At 42.0% G+C, this 20,631-nt stretch overlaps 2 protein-coding genes across 2 annotated transcripts; both read left to right on the top strand.

The window, feature by feature from the left end:
• The first annotated feature begins 106 nt into the window (after window positions 1–106).
• On the top strand, window positions 107–13,180 carry LOC106892118 (enoyl-CoA hydratase domain-containing protein 3, mitochondrial-like). Its single transcript, XM_014949059.1, has 5 exons — window positions 107–235; window positions 2,445–2,542; window positions 4,171–4,371; window positions 5,901–6,336; window positions 12,807–13,180. The coding sequence occupies exons 1-4, from the start codon at window positions 163–165 to the stop codon at window positions 6,228–6,230; spliced, it is 702 nt and encodes a 233-aa protein (XP_014804545.1). The 5' UTR covers window positions 107–162; the 3' UTR covers window positions 6,231–6,336; window positions 12,807–13,180.
• Window positions 6,361–13,179, top strand: LOC106892117 (enoyl-CoA hydratase domain-containing protein 3, mitochondrial-like). Its single transcript, XM_014949058.1, has 4 exons — window positions 6,361–6,489; window positions 8,701–8,798; window positions 10,387–10,587; window positions 12,371–13,179. Exons 1-4 carry the CDS (start codon window positions 6,417–6,419, stop codon window positions 12,698–12,700), a joined length of 702 nt encoding a protein of 233 aa, XP_014804544.1. The 5' UTR covers window positions 6,361–6,416; the 3' UTR covers window positions 12,701–13,179.
• Window positions 13,181–20,631: the final 7,451 nt, after the last annotated feature.

Raw genomic sequence — 20,631 nt, 5'->3', positions numbered from 1 at the left:
GCGAGGCGGGGGGGGTGTGAGGGGGAGCAGCGCTGCGGGACCGTCCCTGGGGCTGTGAACGCGTTTATTACTACTTTTATACAGACTGTCTTTGTCTTTAACGGTTTCTACAGAAACATTGTCCTGAACAACCCCAGGAAGAGAAACGCCCTGTCCCTGGCCATGCTGCAGTCCCTCAGGGAGGACCTGCTGCACGACGTCAAGAGCAAAGAGCTCCGAGTTATCATCATTTCAGGTACTTCGTCATTTCAAGCCGACGGAAGGGAAGGCAGAGGGGGCGAGAGAAGGAGCAGAAAGGGGATAATACGGAGTTTAAACCCGAAATCCCTCACAGAATTACAGAAGATGGGACAGGACTGCCTGTTGTGGCACAGGGGACCCTCCTGGTGCCTTCACCCGCCACCCCTGGCTCTCTCTCATGTGCTGCCCTTTTATACTCATCCCAGTTTCCACTCTCATGTACTTAAATCCTCATCCTTGAACACGGAATTAACAACTGACTTGGGTTTTGTTGTATTTTTCTTGTTAGTTAACATGTGTTAAGAAGAAACACTGTAGAAACACACAGTTCGAAATGTCGGTGTTGCAGGCGGGTTACGCAGAGAGTTTACAGAGTCGATGAGCTCTGTCCTTCTGTAAAAACAATCAGTAGGGAAAATAATAGGTTTAAAAGCTTTATGTAAAGAATAAAGAGGGCAAAAGCCAGGCTCTAATGGTTACCAAACTAAAGGAATAACGTTCCCAGGTGCAGGTTTCTGTGCAGGGACAGGCTGAGCTGGTGTGACACTTGTTGCCTTGGGTGGCAGGTTTAGATGGCAGTGAACAGGGCTCACAGGGTTTCTTCAAATCGTGAGCTCTGTTCCCCTGCTCTAAGCCAGGATCAGCCCCAGTATCTTTACCACTGCTTTGTCAAAAGTGTTTTTAAACCTCTGTGATGAAGGAGAGACCATCGTAGCGATTCTGCAGTCACCCGTGACCTGCAGACGTAAAGCATTCTCTCTTGGAGTCTGTGACAGTTTTCTTCCATTTAGGTATTAACCCGTAGAGTTCTTAAAGATAATAAAACTTGAGCTGTTCTTAAGCCATCTTTTCTTTCCTCTGCTATTTTAAGATAATCTTCCTCTGCCCCCCTTCCAAACATCTTGGAGAAATAGGTTTATTAATTTAGGATGCTGCTGTTCCCTGTATGTAGAGGAAAACACTGTGTGTTAGTTCACACCCACATAGGAGTGGAAGTAAGCAAACTTCACAGGGCTGAGTTTAAATATATATAGTCAATGTTTCAAACAGCAGTTTTGAGAAGCACTTCAGGTTCTTCTTTGGGAGTGCAGTAGTCTGGGAGTTTGCAAGCACAATTTCATTTGGGTTTTTGTTTTAATTTAAAAAGAAATTGCACGTTCCTCTTGATTTCCAATTCCCTTGCTGAATGGAATGCAAAAGAATAAATTTCAAGAAAATAAAAGACTTCCCAGGGAATGCTTTGAGTCTTTAACACAGACTTTGCAGTGGATTCTTCTTCAATGAGACACAAATACAGATGCAATTAATTTCCAGGTGTTTATTTCTGGATAGAGTGTGCCAGAATAATCTGGTCTGTAAGAAACAAATGCATAGCTGAGGTTGTGTCTGCGTAGTTGTAGCTGGAAATGCCATGTCCGTACAAATATGTGAGAAGTTGTGAAGGATTTGGAAGCATCACATCAGTTTATTCTTATGGCAGATACCCTCATGAGAAAGGAAAGCTGTTGTAAAGATAGTATACCCATAAGGGGTGTTTTGACCTTAGCTGTGACTGGAGAGAAGAAAATCCAAAACTTATGTCTGCAGAAACCTGCTCTTTTGCTGCCCAAACCCTGGACATGCTTTCTGGGATTCTGTAGATGACAGTTTTAGCAGCGGAGGAAAAGATGCCCCAACAACCCTTCTGGTTTTCCTCTAGCAGAACAATGTGTTTTCTTTTTTTTTCTTTTATTTCTATTGTGGCCTTGAGCACCATGACACAAAAATCTTGATGTTTATTTCGCAAAAGTTAATCATTAATGCTGGATACAGTAAATAGGGACTAATTGTATTTATTCGTCTGAGAGCAGAGCACTCCATCCTTGCTGCAGCTGACTAGTTTGCGTTGTACCCAGGAGCTGTTTAGAACAGTATGCTTGCAAGAAACCAGGCTGTTTTTAACTGAATTAACTTGGAATGGAAGTAAAACTAGCCCTTTAAAAATGTTTGTGGGTGTTCCTGTGGTTAAATGTTGCCTTGTGGCAAGGTAAAGTTGTTACAAAACCCAGAAAGCAATGTTTGGGAACTCTGTGTTAAAACTCCCTCCCCAAGCTCCTTTTTGACCATTGACATCTCACTGAGGTACCTTTAGCTGGGGCACTGATACGACGCTGCCCCTGGTTTCTTCATTAACTCAAACTGGCTTTTCCTGAAATTCTTTGCAGCTGAAGGACCTGTATTTTGTTCCGGCCATGATTTAAAGGAACTGACAAGTGAAGAAGATGTGAAGCATCATTCCCAAGTATTTGAAATATGTGCAGAGGTAAGCAGTTCTTCTTAAATGCCACCTCTTTTGCCTGGTATTAAGAGCAACAAAGATACTGGTTTAAGGAGGGACAGCACTGCTCACGTGTCAGCCAAAGCACAGGCAGTTGCTCCAGATTCCTTGCTTTTTGCTGCTCTGCCAATTTTTAATACCTGATTCTGGTGAAATTATATTTTCCCTGGATTTCTCTACATGCAAATGAAAGGGCTAGAATGCCAATGTGCACGTCTCCTACAGTGGGTACAGTCATGGCATGTTCCTTGGTTTAGCCAACTCTTCCTTGCAGCTGAGTATTTGGGCAATGTCTTTCCCAGAAATCTAAGGATAACCACCTTCAAATCACCCGTGGTCAAATGTTCTTTCCCAGCACGTAGCTAATAACTCAAGACCAGCTTAAACATCAAGTAGACAGTGTAAAAGTAAGGTCTGCCTTGCTGGCTGCCCAGTCAGCAGATTATATACAGGTTCCTGTAACAAAGACACAGACCTGGAGGTTGGGAAGTAAACGTGAATCCTGGAGCCTTTGGAGAGAATGGCAAAACCCCTCTTTGATTGTAACAGCACTAGAATTTGACCCCTAATCCTGCTCAGTGTGACCACAGAAAGTCATTTGAAACCTTTTGTTCTAGTTCCTCCAGTAATAATGATATCTCTGCACATTGTCAACCCCTTATTTAACAAATGCTGTAAAAGCCATGCGTGAAAGTTACTGCTGAAGGGCCTTCAGTGTAATATAAATCAAATGATCCTGGCACCTTTGCCTGGATTTCATCTTGGTGTGCTGATCACAGAGAAGTAAGCACAAATAGGACTGAATGACAGGCTTCATCAGAAAGGAGCCAAGGTCCAAGAGTTCAGCAGCTAACAGTTTAATATTAATTTTGCCGTTACAGGGGAGAACACCAGTATGTTGTCAGTGGAAAACTGAACCATGCAGCTTCTGGGTCACAGAATAGGAAAGATCGGACAGAAAAAATGTGCAACTTATTCCATATAGTGTGAAATGAAGAGCTGGTAAATTTCTTACTTTAAGCACCAGAAGAATTTAAATTGTCCTGTATCTATATCTACCATTATGGCTATAATCAGGATTAATGAATAGTTATTAATTCTGCGTGATCTTGAACCTGGGTTGATCTCATCCAAACCAGCAAAAGGCTGGTTTACTTTCTTGGGACAGACTTTTATTTAGTTCTTTTTCATTTATGGGGCAAATGAAGGCGGGGATGGTGTGTCTTCCCATCTTTCCACAGCCAGGAACCCTAGAGCTGCAGTGCAGAGGCACCCAGGCTCCTTGCAGATCTGATAATGAGTTTTTCTGCCTTTCATTCTTGTGTTTTCCATTTCCACCAGCATTAGCAGGACCAGCTTATGCTACTTCAACACAACTGAGCAGCTACAGGAGCAGCAGTGGTCTTGTGCATTTTAAACACGTTTTGCAGAGAGCTTGCTTCTTTTACTAAAATCCAGTTAATAAAGATGAAAAGTGCACCCACCAGGTGTGGGAAGCGAGATAAAGATGAAAAGTGCACCCACCAGGTGTGTGAAGCCTGTGATTGCAAGCTTTAGAACAGCCACTGCTTAAATTTCAGGGACTAACTGACTGCTTTCTTTTGTGTGTGCAGGTTATGACTTTAATCCAGAAACTTCCAGTACCAGTGATTGCCAAAGTCAACGGTTTGGCTACAGCAGCAGGCTGTCAGCTTGTGGCAAGCTGTGACATTGCAGTGGCAAGTGAGAAATCTCAGTTTGCTACTCCTGGAGCAAACATCGGACTGTTTTGCTCCACACCAGCTGTGGCCTTGGGCAGGTCTCTTCCAAGAAAGGTAGGCTTCCTTCCCAGATGCTCTTTGTCATTTTGCAAGAAGAAGGTTCCCATGGTTGGAGTTTTAGTTCCATTGCCTAAGCTTTATTTTCCTGCACTCAAAATACTTCATTGTGAAAGACATCTTCATAACTCTTTGTACTGGGAAAAATAATAAAGGGATGAACTCTGTTTAGGGAAAGCAGCTTCCTGCTGATGCGATTCCAACCAGCATGAACTCAAACCAGCAGCACACCAGCTCAGCAATCCCTCTCCTTTCCAACAGACAGGTCTGTGCTTTAGACCATGATGTTGTCCCCTGGTGAGGAAACCCCTGCAAGTTGAGGATATCAGTCCCACCAAGGTATCAACTCTTGCCAGGCAGTGACATTTCACTGCCAGCATGATCTGCCTGAGTGTAGATCAAGATGCTTTAAATAGCATCTAAAACCCTCCTATACTTTCTTCCCGCTTTATTTCCTACTGATTGTGACTACACATCCCTCACTACATAAACAATGGTAAATCTGTAAAGCTTCCCTAACTGAGAACAGAAGTTTTAAGTTCTGATCTAGCTGGATTCATGTGGACAGACCCTCCAAGCCCAGCAGGGCTCTGCTGAGACACAGGGACTTAACTGCACAAGTCCAATTGTTGGATAAAAGCTTCAACTTTAAATTGTCCATCTGTAAGGCCATCCTGTTCCAATATAGTCTGTCCGTGGTGTTGGGGTTTTTTGAAGTGTAGTGTACAGTTCTAGCTGTTTCTGAATTAGTATCTGGGTTTTATGGTTACCTTTTCAAAATGTGTGGGATATACTTTTCTCTGTGCCACTCTTCGAAGTAGCAAGAACATTCCCTGCAGATCTCAGGGTTACTGATCTTACTTTTTGTCAAATGAAACATTGCCATTGTTTGTATCTACCAGAGCAAAGATACTAATGAGAATAATCAACTGGTATGACTCAGGGTATCAGTCAGTTGTATCAGGAGTCAAGGAAAATAATTCTTACTGATATTTAACATTGAATAGTCACTGAGTATTTGGGGGACTTTAACCTGAAACCTCAAGTACAAGATACTGGAAGCAGCAAGAGACTGAAATAGATGTGGCTATAAGAAGGACATATTTAAAAAAACCAACCTTAAACTAAGGCAGGTATTTTAAAAAACTACACATTGACGTAGTAAGTATTTATGTGCCCAGCTTAAAATACCAAATTCAGTCATTTGACATTGTGAACCGTCCACATCTCTCGTAATTCCTACTGCAATCGCTAGAGATTGGGGGCTGTTGAGAAGAAACCCAGAGGTGTCAGCCCAGGACAGCCACAGTCAGTGGGAAGGTTTGCAAAAAGGCCAGCTTTAAACCCAGTCCTTCTCTTTGCTGAAACCTCTTAACTTCCTTGGCAGTTTAAGAGGCCAAAAGATTTAAATCTGACGTTTTTCAAAAGAGTAGCTTGTACTTGAAGGAAGAAGCTGAAATTCCCCAAACAAACTAAAGCAATAAGGCAGTTAAAATTACTTAATACAATATTTTTTTCTTGTTCAGGTGGCATTAGAGATGCTTTTCACGGGTGAACCTCTTTCTGCCCACGAAGCATTAATGCATGGGCTCATCAGCAAGGTGGTACCAGAAGACAAGCTGGAAGAAGAGACCATGAAAATCTCTAAAAAGATATGCGAAAGCAGCAAATCTGTCCTGGCACTGGGGAAAGCCACCTTTTACAGACAGATGACACAGGACATCGATACTGCTTACAAAATGACTACTCAGGTCATGACAGACAATTTGACTTTGAGAGATGGGCAGGAGGGTATTGAAGCCTTTATTCAGAAACGTAAGCCTGTCTGGTCACACTCTCAGGATAAGAAGAAATGAATCCTGGTTCTAAGCTAACCTCACCTGTGCTTTATGATTCTCCACATAGTTGCCTTTAGGAACTGTACTTTTGTTCTTACCAAAAGCTAAATTTCTCTTCTTACACATGCTGTCTTTGTCTTTAACGGTTTCTACAGAAACATTGTCCTGAACAACCCCAGGAAGAGAAACGCCCTGTCCCTGGCCATGCTGCAGTCCCTCAGGGAGGACCTGCTGCACGACGTCAAGAGCAAAGAGCTCCGAGTTATCATCATTTCAGGTACTTCGTCATTTCAAGCCGACGGAAGGGAAGGCAGAGGGGGCGAGAGAAGGAGCAGAAAGGGGATAATACGGAGTTTAAACCCGAAATCCCTCACAGAATTACAGAAGATGGGACAGGACTGCCTGTTGTGGCACAGGGGACCCTCCTGGTGCCTTCACCCGCCACCCCTGGCTCTCTCTCATGTGCTGCCCTTTTATACTCATCCCAGTTTCCACTCTCATGTACTTAAATCCTCATCCTTGAACACGGAATTAACAACTGACTTGGGTTTTGTTGTATTTTTCTTGTTAGTTAACATGTGTTAAGAAGAAACACTGTAGAAACACACAGTTCGAAATGTCGGTGTTGCAGGCGGGTTACGCAGAGAGTTTACAGAGTCGATGAGCTCTGTCCTTCTGTAAAAACAATCAGTAGGGAAAATAATAGGTTTAAAAGCTTTATGTAAAGAATAAAGAGGGCAAAAGCCAGGCTCTAATGGTTACCAAACTAAAGGAATAACGTTCCCAGGTGCAGGTTTCTGTGCAGGGACAGGCTGAGCTGGTGTGACACTTGTTGCCTTGGGTGGCAGGTTTAGATGGCAGTGAACAGGGCTCACAGGGTTTCTTCAAATCGTGAGCTCTGTTCCCCTGCTCTAAGCCAGGATCAGCCCCAGTATCTTTACCACTGCTTTGTCAAAAGTGTTTTTAAACCTCTGTGATGAAGGAGAGACCATCGTAGCGATTCTGCAGTCACCCGTGACCTGCAGACGTAAAGCATTCTCTCTTGGAGTCTGTGACAGTTTTCTTCCATTTAGGTATTAACCCGTAGAGTTCTTAAAGATAATAAAACTTATGCTGTTCTTAAGCCATCTTTTCTTTCCTCTGCTATTTTAAGATAATCTTCCTCTGCCCCCCTTCCAAACATCTTGGAGAAATAGGTTTATTAATTTAGGATGCTGCTGTTCCCTGTATGTAGAGGAAAACACTGTGTGTTAGTTCACACCCACATAGGAGTGGAAGTAAGCAAACTTCACAGGGCTGAGTTTAAATATATATAGTCAATGTTTCAAACAGCAGTTTTGAGAAGCACTTCAGGTTCTTCTTTGGGAGTGCAGTAGTCTGGGAGTTTGCAAGCACAATTTCATTTGGGTTTTTGTTTTAATTTAAAAAGAAATTGCACGTTCCTCTTGATTTCCAATTCCCTTGCTGAATGGAATGCAAAAGAATAAATTTCAAGAAAATAAAAGACTTCCCAGGGAATGCTTTGAGTCTTTAACACAGACTTTGCAGTGGATTCTTCTTCAATGAGACACAAATACAGATGCAATTAATTTCCAGGTGTTTATTTCTGGATAGAGTGTGCCAGAATAATCTGGTCTGTAAGAAACAAATGCATAGCTGAGGTTGTGTCTGCGTAGTTGTAGCTGGAAATGCCATGTCCGTACAAATATGTGAGAAGTTGTGAAGGATTTGGAAGCATCACATCAGTTTATTCTTATGGCAGATACCCTCATGAGAAAGGAAAGCTGTTGTAAAGATAGTATACCCATAAGGGGTGTTTTGACCTTAGCTGTGACTGGAGAGAAGAAAATCCAAAACTTATGTCTGCAGAAACCTGCTCTTTTGCTGCCCAAACCCTGGACATGCTTTCTGGGATTCTGTAGATGACAGTTTTAGCAGCGGAGGAAAAGATGCCCCAACAACCCTTCTGGTTTTCCTCTAGCAGAACAATGTGTTTTCTTTTTTTTTTCTTTTTCTTTCTATTGTGGCCTTGAACACCATGACACAAAAATCTTGATGTTTATTTCGCAAAAGTTAATCATTAATGCTGGATACAGTAAATAGGGACTAATTGTATTTACTCATCTGAGAGCAGAGCACTCCATCCTTGCTGCAGCTGACTAGTTTGCGTTGTACCCAGGAGCTGTTTAGAACAGTATGCTTGCAAGAAACCAGGCTGTTTTTAACTGAATTAACTTGGAATGGAAGTAAAACTAGCCCTTTAAAAATGTTTGTGGGTGTTCCTGTGGTTAAATGTTGCCTTGTGGCAAGGTAAAGTTGTTACAAAACCCAGAAAGCAATGTTTGGGAACTCTGTGTTAAAACTCCCTCCCCAAGCTCCTTTTTGACCATTGACATCTCACTGAGGTACCTTTAGCTGGGGCACTGATACGACGCTGCCCCTGGTTTCTTCATTAACTCAAACTGGCTTTTCCTGAAATTCTTTGCAGCTGAAGGACCTGTATTTTGTTCCGGCCATGATTTAAAGGAACTGACAAGTGAAGAAGATGTGAAGCATCATTCCCAAGTATTTGAAATATGTGCAGAGGTAAGCAGTTCTTCTTAAATGCCACCTCTTTTGCCTGGTATTAAGAGCAACAAAGATACTGGTTTAAGGAGGGACAGCACTGCTCACGTGTCAGCCAAAGCACAGGCAGTTGCTCCAGATTCCTTGCTTTTTGCTGCTCTGCCAATTTTTAATACCTGATTCTGGTGAAATTATATTTTCCCTGGATTTCTCTACATGCAAATGAAAGGGCTAGAATGCCAATGTGCACGTCTCCTACAGTGGGTACAGTCATGGCATGTTCCTTGGTTTAGCCAACTCTTCCTTGCAGCTGAGTATTTGGGCAATGTCTTTCCCAGAAATCTAAGGATAACCACCTTCAAATCACCCGTGGTCAAATGTTCTTTCCCAGCACGTAGCTAATAACTCAAGACCAGCTTAAACATCAAGTAGACAGTGTAAAAGTAAGGTCTGCCTTGCTGGCTGCCCAGTCAGCAGATTATATACAGGTTCCTGTAACAAAGACACAGACCTGGAGGTTCGGAAGTAAACGTGAATCCTGGAGCCTTTGGAGAGAATGGCAAAACCCCTCTTTGATTGTAACAGCACTAGAATTTGACCCCTAATCCTGCTCAGTGTGACCACAGAAAGTCATTTGAAACCTTTTGTTCTAGTTCCTCCAGTAATAATGATATCTCTGCACATTGTCAACCCCTTATTTAACAAATGCTGTAAAAGCCATGCGTGAAAGTTACTGCTGAAGGGCCTTCAGTGTAATATAAATCAAATGATCCTGGCACCTTTGCCTGGATTTCATCTTGGTGTGCTGATCACAGAGAAGTAAGCACAAATAGGACTGAATGACAGGCTTCATCAGAAAGGAGCCAAGGTCCAAGAGTTCAGCAGCTAACAGTTTAATATTAATTTTGCCGTTACAGGGGAGAACACCAGTATGTTGTCAGTGGAAAACTGAACCATGCAGCTTCTGGGTCACAGAATAGGAAAGATCGGACAGAAAAAATGTGCAACTTATTCCATATAGTGTGAAATGAAGAGCTGGTAAATTTCTTACTTTAAGCACCAGAAGAATTTAAATTGTCCTGTATCTATATCTACCATTATGGCTATAATCAGGATTAATGAATAGTTATTAATTCTGCGTGATCTTGAACCTGGGTTGATCTCATCCAAACCAGCAAAAGGCTGGTTTACTTTCTTGGGACAGACTTTTATTTAGTTCTTTTTCATTTATGGGGCAAATGAAGGCGGGGATGGTGTGTCTTCCCATCTTTCCACAGCCAGGAACCCTAGAGCTGCAGTGCAGAGGCACCCAGGCTCCTTGCAGATCTGATAATGAGTTTTTCTGCCTTTCATTCTTGTGTTTTCCATTTCCACCAGCATTAGCAGGACCAGCTTATGCTACTTCAACACAACTGAGCAGCTACAGGAGCAGCAGTGGTCTTGTGCATTTTAAACACGTTTTGCAGAGAGCTTGCTTCTTTTACTAAAATCCAGTTAATAAAGATGAAAAGTGCACCCACCAGGTGTGTGAAGCCTGTGATTGCAAGCTTTAGAACAGCCACTGCTTAAATTTCAGGGACTAAGTGACTGCTTTCTTTTGTGTGTGCAGGTTATGACTTTAATCCAGAAACTTCCAGTACCAGTGATTGCCAAAGTCAACGGTTTGGCTACAGCAGCAGGCTGTCAGCTTGTGGCAAGCTGTGACATTGCAGTGGCAAGTGAGAAATCTCAGTTTGCTACTCCTGGAGCAAACATCGGACTGTTTTGCTCCACACCAGCTGTGGCCTTGGGCAGGTCTCTTCCAAGAAAGGTAGGCTTCCTTCCCAGATGCTCTTTGTCATTTTGCAAGAAGAAGGTTCCCATGGTTGGAGTTTTAGTTCCATTGCCTAAGCTTTATTTTCCTGCACTCAAAATACTTCATTGTGAAAGACATCTTCATAACTCTTTGTACTGGGAAAAATAATAAAGGGATGAACTCTGTTTAGGGAAAGCAGCTTCCTGCTGATGCGATTCCAACCAGCATGAACTCAAACCAGCAGCACACCAGCTCAGCAATCCCTTTCCTTTCCAACAGACAGGTCTGTGCTTTAGACAATGATGTTGTCCCCTGGTGAGGAAACCCCTGCAAGTTGAGGATATCAGTCCCACCAAGGTATCAACTCTTGCCAGGCAGTGACATTTCACTGCCAGCATGATCTGCCTGAGTGTAGATCAAGATGCTTTAAATAGCATCTAAAACCCTCCTATACTTTCTTCCCGCTTTATTTCCTACTGATTGTGACTACACATCCCTCACTACATAAACAATGGTAAATCTGTAAAGCTTCCCTAACTGAGAACAGAAGTTTTAAGTTCTGATCTAGCTGGATTCATGTGGACAGACCCTCCAAGCCCAGCAGGGCTCTGCTGAGACACAGGGACTTAACTGCACAAGTCCAATTGTTGGATAAAAGCTTCAACTTTAAATTGTCCATCTGTAAGGCCATCCTGTTCCAATATAGTCTGTCCGTGGTGTTGGGGTTTTTTGAAGTGTAGTGTACAGTTCTAGCTGTTTCTGAATTAGTATCTGGGTTTTATGGTTACCTTTTCAAAATGTGTGGGATATACTTTTCTCTGTGCCACTCTTCGAAGTAGCAAGAACATTCCCTGCAGATCTCAGGGTTACTGATCTTACTTTTTGTCAAATGAAACATTGCCATTGTTTGTATCTACCAGAGCAAAGATACTAATGAGAATAATCAACTGGTATGACTCAGGGTATCAGTCAGTTGTATCAGGAGTCAAGGAAAATAATTCTTACTGATATTTAACATTGAATAGTCACTGAGTATTTGGGGGACTTTAACATGTGTGGGATATACTTTTCTCTGTGCCACTTTTCGAAGTAGCAAGAACATTCCCTACAGATCTCAGGATTTCTGATCTTACTTTTTATCAAATGAAAAATGGCCATTGTTTGTATCTACCAGAGCAAAGATACTAATGAGAATAATCAGCTGGTATGACTCAGGGTATCAGTCAATTGTATCAGGAGTCAAGGAAAAAAATTCTTACTGATATTTAACATTGCATAGTCACTGAATATTTGGGGGACTTTAATCTGAAACCTCAAGTACAAGATACTGGAAGCAGCAAGAGACTGAAATAGATGTGGCTATAAGAAGGCCGTATTTAAAAAAACCAACCTTAAACTAAGGCAGGTATTTTAAAAAACTACACATTGACGTAGTAAGTATTTATGTGCCCAGCTTAAAATACCAAATTCAGTCATTTGACATTGTGAACCGTCCACATCTCTCGTAATTCCTACTGCAATCGCTAGAGATTTGGGGCTGTTGAGAAGAAACCCAGAGGTGTCAGCCCAGGACAGCCACAGTCAGTGGGAAGGTTTGCAAAAAGGCCAGCTTTAAACCCAGTCCTTCTCTTTGCTGAAACCTCTTAACTTCCTTGGCAGTTTAAGAGGCCAAAAGATTTAAATCTGACGTTTTTCAAAAGAGTAGCTTGTACTTGAAGGAAGAAGCTGAAATTCCCCAAACAAACTAAAGCAATAAGGCAGTTAAAATTACTTAATACAATATTTTTTTCTTGTTCAGGTGGCATTAGAGATGCTTTTCACGGGTGAACCTCTTTCTGCCCAAGAAGCATTAATGCATGGGCTCATCAGCAAGGTGGTACCAGAAGACAAGCTGGAAGAAGAGACCATGAAAATCTCTAAAAAGATATGCGAAAGCAGCAAATCCGTCCTGGCACTGGGGAAAGCCACCTTTTACAGACAGATGACACAGGACATCGATACTGCTTACAAAATGACTACTCAGGTCATGACAGACAATTTGACTTTGAGAGATGGGCAGGAGGGTATTGAAGCCTTTATTCAGAAACGTAAGCCTGTCTGGTCACACTCTCAGGATAAGAAGAAATGAATCCTGGTTCTAAGCTAACCTCACCTGTGCTTTATGATTCTCCACATAGTTGCCTTTAGGAACTGTACTTTTGTTCTTACCAAAAGCTAAATTTCTCTTCTTACACATGCCAAAGCCACAATAAATTCATTCTAAGCATATAATACGTTATGAAAAATCAAACCAAATGGGTTTTTTTTTTTCAGCAATTAATTTAATCTATGGTTTTAGAAGGAACTCTGCTGTAAAGATCTGTTTAATATGTCCCGAGTTTCTTGGGGAATCACAGGGAAAGAGCTCACATCACCCTGTTCAGTACCTGTGCCCTGAGTTCTGGATAAGAATTTCCATTTCTTGCTATTAATAGAGAATTAAAGGGCTGGGATACACCCCAAAGGTGATGATAGAACATATCACAATGGATTCCCATACTGTTCATGTGTTACAGGCTATCACAGTAGTCCATTGCTCCTTATGAATAAATCTGCTTATGAACTGTGTGTATGATTAGTTTGTTGTCTCCTTCGGCAAATCCTGTTTTTCCACCATCAATTCAAGACTTGTCCCAGCTTTAGAGACTTTTGTTGTTGACCCCAGTGAGGCCGAGCATGGCTTGGGGGTGTTTCAAAAGGGCACACTGCAAAAGCCACCACCAGTGGGCTTCAGCAGAGATCCTCACCTGGCAGTGTTTTGACCCAGCTGTAGTTTTCGGGTTGTACATCTTCAGTTTATCACAGATTCTTAGATGTGTTAGTCGGAAGGTCCATCCTTGTGCTCAAAGCCGGGCTTTTACCGACACTGGAACAGGTCACTTGTGGGTGTAAGGCCTTGCCCAAGCTCCATCAACAGGGATTCAGCTGCTCCTCTGGGTGATCTGTCACAGAGCTGGTGAAAAAACCCCACCATTCTTAATTTCCAGCCTGAAAGCAGCAGTTTTTTGGCCATTGCCCCTTGTTACATTATCTGACATTATTGAGAAAACTGCGTCTCTGTGTTACCTTTCTAACTCTTCAAGTGCTCGCAGGCTGCAGTTGGACCACAGTTAGACTCCGCTGCGCCAGACTGAACAAGTCCAGCTTCCTCCAGTCTCCTTGTAGATCATGTTCTGTAGGTAACCAGCTTGGTAGCCCTCCAGTGGACCAACTCCAGCTTCTTCACATCCCTTTTGTACCGGTTGTGCCAAAACTGGACTGTATTCCAAATATGGCCTCACCAGTGCTGAGCGGAGGAGAACAAAATATTCCCTGCATCTGCTGGCTGCTCCCTGCCCATTGCTCAGTGTGCATCTTGTCTTCTTTGAGATGAGAGTGCACTGTTGGCTGGCGTTCAGCTGGGCATCCACTGAAGCCTGGTTTCAGCAAGACTCCTGCTCTGCCAGTCAGCTCCCAGCCTGTACTGGTGCTCGGGGTTATTCTTCTCCAGGTGCAGAACCTTGCATTTCTCCTTAGACTATGGTTCTTCTGGATTGAAGCTGGATTGTTTGGTCATGTCAGCCATTTCCCCAATTTCTCATCATCTGCAGATTTGCTGGGGATTCATTATTGATGACGATACTGAATGATACGAGCCTCAGTATAAATCCATGCACATCAACACGGGATGGCCACTCAGCAAAGACATTTTTTCTGAAGCTCCACATGGCCAAATCATGAAGGCTCATCCATTCCATCCTTAAATAGGCATCTAAGAAAGACCAGGTGAATCACTGTGTGGATGGGCCTTTTTTTCCTTTGTTGACAGTAAAAGTAGCCAAATGTGCTTAGTTCAGACTTAGATCACAGAATCACAGAATGCTGTGGAGCTGGAAGGGACCTCTGGAGATCATCTAGTCCAACCCCTCTGCCAGTGCAGGTCCACCCAGAGGCAGGTCTACCCACAGCAGGTTGCACAGGAATGGACCCAGGCGGGTTTTGAATGTCTCCAGAGATGGAGACTCCACCACCTCCCTGGGCAGCCTGTTCCAGTGCTCTGCCACCCTCAAAGTGAAGATGAATCCTACCTACAGCTACTAGAACTCCAAATGTGGAAGTATCATGAATCAAGAAGGACATTTTTAAGGTGTGTTTGCTCCTGTGTCCTTGGTTCTCTGTCTGTACGAGTGTTAGTTGATTCCTTAGCTCTTGTCAGGAGTGAATCAGATCCCCAGTAAAGTCCTGGGACAGTTCTCTCCAGGGATCTCCACTCCCAGGTGGTATGGATGAATCCACACCAGCTTTGGCTCACTCTGCCCTTTGCATGCCCTGATGCTGTCCCCATAGGCCTTGCCTGACACTCCTGAGCATCTTCAGCATCATGCTAAAAACCACCCTGCTGGCATACCTGCCTGTGCTTTTGGGCACTTTGAACAGAAAAACTGCCACGACAGAAATTAACACTTTTGTCTTCAGGCCTTTGGGCTATGAAGGTGCAGTATGGAGCTAGGGGAAGCCCAACCCAAGTGCTATGCAATGCAGTTGCTGCTGCAGGTCTACCTCAGGATGACCTAAGCATGAGGGCCACCTTACAAAGGCCGTTGTTGGTAGCATCAGCCTTGTCATTGGCCCCCTGTTTGGAGAAGTGGTCTCATGGGGCTTGTTCCCTGCCAGGTGCACTGCTGGGATCAAGGCGTTGAACCACACTTCGCTTCCCAAACAGCAGAATTAAATTCTGTTACTCCTTATACTGGAGCAAAACCCGGATAGTTTGGAGCAAAAATCAGCCTCTCTTCTTTCTAACTGGCCTACCTATTTCAATTCAAACCAGTGACATAAATACTCACAGCATTTATACGCATACAGCCCCACAAAGCAATTCTCTTTTCTGTCTACGGTGCATACTGGGGAGGAAAAGAAAGCAATCTCCAGTCCTGCTGCTATTTTTCTTGTGAGGAATGGAAACTTGGTCTTGAATTCACCATTAAAATAGTTTGTTTCTATAGGAATGTGAAAAATGTGGGTCACTGGGAATAGTTGTTTTAAAAATATAAACTTTTATTGTTACTGCTAGGAAAGATGGGTAAGTTTTATATAAATTCACATAGTTTATATAGGTTAGGAACTGTTACGAGCACTTAAGAGATAGAAGGGTTAAATCTGGAGCCCAATAACCTTCATCGTGTCCTTTTTAATGCAGTTAGATGCTGCACTTAGACTCTGTTCCCACATGCTGCTCTAAAAGCATTAGGAAAGAGTAAATTGTTTTTAAAAATATTTATATTTAATGGCTATCTTGCAACTACTCAGCAAATCTCTACTGGCTCTTTTGTTCCAGGCTTTTAGAAATAAGTACATTATCTGATATTTGCAGAATAGCACTCTTTCCAACTAAATGGAGTAATAAAATGGTTTCACTGGCCATCTTAAAAACGAGTGATAGTTTAGATGAGCACATTCTTTCAGATATTTAGACATTCTCCTTCTGCGATTGATTGCCATTACACAAAATCGGGTTTGGCATTATTATTAACTCCCACTTGGAATTTTTGAAGAAAAAAAATTTACATTTTTAAAGAATAATTACTTCTTTTGAAATAGTTATGCTGCAATGGAATCAAATTCTGGTCATCTTACTCCTGCACGTGGATTTATTTAACTTGAATAGCCTCGTAAGACACTAATATTACAAAGACATAGAGGTATCCTTTGCATTATTCACTATGAGCAGGCTGACATGAATGGAAGCGCTGTGTAAAGTTAAGAACAGGCATACTTTAGACATACATCACTAAAATAGTGATGGGAGGGGGAGTTAACGATCAAAAAGGGTGCTCTGGTTGTTTATACGATAGGCAGAGGGTAGGAGTGTTACCTTATCCTTGTCTTTCCCTGTAAAAGACCAAGCACCACAATATCTTGAGCTCCTTCACAGTTCAAATCCATGGAAGCTGAGGAGGCAGAGCACTCTGGGTGGCTGAGCTTAGGTCCTTAAGAACACTGCTCTTCTAGGCTCGTGGTCATCTTCAGTCTGAATCACAGGTATGAAAAACCCCTGTGTTGTACTTTCAGACCTTGAAGAGAAAAAATATTTATAAGCATGTTTTAACTCGGTTTTCACAGTATTTGTTTGTACTATTTTATGCAATCAAGCAGTTGGGTAATTAGTAATCATCAGCTGCAAAAACGGTGGCATCCACAGGAACATTTCCCTCTTGCTTGAGCTGCTACACAGAAAAACTTCAGAAGGTTTTAGCACATTCCTGCACTGGCCCCTGTGGATTGACAAAGCAACATCATTTTTCATTTCTAACTTGTCTGGGATTTTTATTTTTACCCACATCTGCCTTTGTTGTTTAATTTAACGGATTCACAGGCTATTCCTGGGAAACAGACCAGTTCCAGAACTGTTAATTAAGTTCTACAGCCAAGAAACAGCAAACCAAGTGATATATTGGGAGCCTTACTGCTGTGGCGATCTGCTGCCTGAGGAGACACTTTGTCCCAGAATAGCAAGGAGTCTATCCCTTGTCATCCCATTCATTTTTATTAAAGAATCTGCTCTGCAGCTATGTCTGCCAGGTAATTAGCCTAGTTTCAAGTGATCCTAATCGCATGTGGCGTACATTCAGCCTTCTCTGTAAACTAAGTACCACTCCATCTGTGTACAGCCCCTAGGATGCAGCCTGTCACTTCAAATGACAGACAGGGACACATTTTCTATTCATGTACACAGGAACGGCTGGAAACTGGTCAGGGAAAATGCAGGCAAGGAATTACCAGTATGAATGTAATGAACTATCCAGCCACTGACCCCAGAGTCCAGGGAGGCCTTAGAAAACAGCTTGGAGCCTTTACCTGGAAGTTTTAGAAAATCTGGAGGATATGATCATATCATCACTTGTGACATAGCTTCAGGCTCCAAACAAACAAGCCAAGGGGGCAGGGATAGCTGGAGTAACAGAACAAGGTTGTTCTTAATTCATGGACCAGGCAACGATCTGCCTCAGCACACCAATTAGGAGATAGATGCTGAAGATACACTTAAACAGAGGGCTCAGATGAGGGACAAGGTGTTTATACCTTCCACAGCGCCAGAAACCAGACTGGCACTTTATGTAAGCTTTTATATAAACTTCATGTGGTTTTCTTAAGGCCACCTGACCCGGAATTCAGTAGACTGGGTTGGTTTGAAGTAATCTCCTGTAGGTGTGGAGGAGAGAGAGCTTGAAAATATGTACTACACAGGCCCAAAGAGCTGCACGTAGTTAGCATTAAAAATACATGACTGCCTCACTGGCAAAAGCCAGCATCATAGTTTTTACCATCGAGCTCATGATTTCTCAGCATTTGGATGGCGACACCGTGTCCTTCAGAGAACTGCCTTTGGGTCATTCCTATATATTGTCATTGCTGTGTTGCAGACAGGGAAATTGAGGCCAAATGTGCTCTGCCCGAGGTCTCGCGGTGAGCCAGGGGCACAGTCACAGTGCCATTCAGAACGTCAACACCTGCTCCTTGGACTTCTTCTGCAGCAGAGTTTTCGGTAAAATCAGCAGAAACGCAGGATGATGGCATGCCCTGAAGAGACTGCAAAGGCTTCTGAACAGGAATTATGAGCTACTGCATCAAAGGCCCCGTGCTTGACATTTATTGGCTTTTTGATGAATGTTGGGGTAATTTTACTGTCAACAGTTTCTCATTAGGAGCCTGGCAATGTTCTTTCTGACCATTATCTTGCTCAATATCACATTGGGTTCCTACAAAGAGCAGAGATTTTATGTAAAACCCATCTGTCTCTGTAGCTGCAAAATTTTCTAATAATTCTACATTTAAATAATCTCATGGAAATGCTGGCTGCCTTCTCTAAGCAATAAGGAGAATAGACACATGGTTAAATTTCCATGAAGACCTATAGCTATAGGACAAACCTCATACTGCAATGAGGAGGGTTCATTTGTCTTGATTTCACTGGCATTGCACCTCCATTATACTAATTCTGAATTTAGCCACTGAGTAATGCATCCCCATCCTGGTTTACACTTACAAAGGAGGAAAAAACCATCAGAGCTATACCTTTCTCACTCTCCATTGTATGATGTACCATTTCCTGGTTGCTTGTTGTCAATATAGGGAATTATTTTTGTCAAACCCCTAGCTTTTATAAAAATAGTAAAACTGCACCCCTACTACCACTGTGTATTTGGAAAAGGGAAAGTCATTAACCTTTGATGCGGCCAAATGTAGTAATTTTCATGATATGACCTTTAAAAAGTTAATAGTTATTTTAAATATTTGTATCCTGGAGTTGTGATCATGGGAGCATCACAAGTTTATTGTATATTTTATGTTTGTTTGTTATAGAGAAAAAAAAAACAAAAACAAAACCAGATTATAAAATAACAAATTGAATTTGTACTACTAAAATTCAAGCCAGATTCATGGATTTGATTCATCACTATTGTTCATAGCTACTTAATACAAAAAACTTTTATTTTCCCTCCTCAGGCAGGATAATGTTTGCCAAAACCAAAACACTGTGGAGTTACCTAAAAATATGCAACATTCTTATTTAGAATAGCTGAGATCAAAACACAACCAACCCTTTAAACTAACAGCAGTGCCAGTTAACCTGTTGGATTTAATACAGATATAGATATTGATCTCATCCACCAATTCTGCTGAAGGAAGGTCATCCCCTGGAAAGGCAGAACGGGTACGGATGGCAACGTCTTAGACTATCTGCAACTTGGCTCGTTAGAGCCATATGTCACCGAGGTCTGATGTAATGGGTCATGTCTAAGAGAGCGGAAGCTCCAACCATAGTCTCCTTTCTGAAGGAGTTTTTAAGGACAAATGAACTGCAATAAGAGAATGTTGAGATTCAGGCTGCCTCAGCTGCTGGTGACAGAGGAGGCGTTAAGTCTTCCAAAGTGGCACTCGGGTTTTATTCCAGACCTGTCCTCCTACAATTAAATTGGATGAAATCACTTTTGGAAAGATGAACGATGTGTTCCCTATCAACTCTGCCCTGTCAACATCAAGGATAATGTGATACATACCTGCTTCGGTCTTCTCCACTTCCTGGCCCAAAATCATTCCCAGTGTAGACACCGAGTGATGCTTCTAGAAACAAATAATAAAGAATTACTAAAACATATACAAAACATGGGGGAAAGGAGAAAGCAAATGAACGCATGAAGTCATTCTCCTAATGTGGTCTTCAGTCTAGATATAAATATTTTGTTTCTTGTACCTGTTTAATGATACATACCCTTCAGGCCATTAAAACTTTATCATCTGTTGTTTAAGGAAGTCAATCCTATAACAAAAATTTCTATTCTGAGTGTTAGGATATTGTATAACTGTAGACACAGCAAATACTTCTGAGTTAGTCTCCCGTCTCTTTCAAAACCTCATTAGATTAGGTTAAAAATATTTTAAAATTAGTGTGCTTTTTCTTGCTTTTTGGTCTTTGAGTCCTTAGAGTGAAGTCAGAACTCTTATTCTGTTTTTTTCTCTCCCTCCTTGGGGGTTAATTTATTTCATTTTTTTTTTAATGAATGCTGAGATTCTATATAAGTACACAAATCTGGAAAGGTTTCCAAAATACAGCATTGGGACCAGCAAGAATATTCACACAAGGGCAATCTGACCCTTAGTCATTAGCCTAGGTTATTATTAATTATCAGTGTTATTCCTTAATATTATTATTATTTCTATTATTCTTGCTATAACCTACTTAACACAGTGACACCCCTACAGGTCAGGAATTTTAAATTTTGATGTCTCCTCCCCATTGTTAGGCTTGGAAAACTGGTCTTAATCACTGAAATCAAAAGCTTTCTCTGCTTGAGTTAGGGAATAGCATTTGTCTGGCAGCAAGAGGAGGTTTTTATCCTTTTACACAACCTCTGAAAAACCACTTAGTGCTTACTATGTACTCAGCGTGATAAAATGGAAGTTGTCAAAGGTAACAACTGTTTGCTGACTGTGTATACTCCTGGAAGCTTTTGGTCTTTTTCCACATGACCATTTATC

The sequence above is a fragment of the Calidris pugnax genome, unplaced genomic scaffold, assembly GCF_001431845.1.
Source record: "Calidris pugnax isolate Ruff unplaced genomic scaffold, ASM143184v1 scaffold125, whole genome shotgun sequence".
Taxonomy (NCBI): Eukaryota; Metazoa; Chordata; class Aves; order Charadriiformes; family Scolopacidae; genus Calidris; species Calidris pugnax.
The sequence above is the reverse complement of the archived record's forward strand: the minus strand, read 5'-3'. Positions and strand labels throughout refer to the sequence as shown.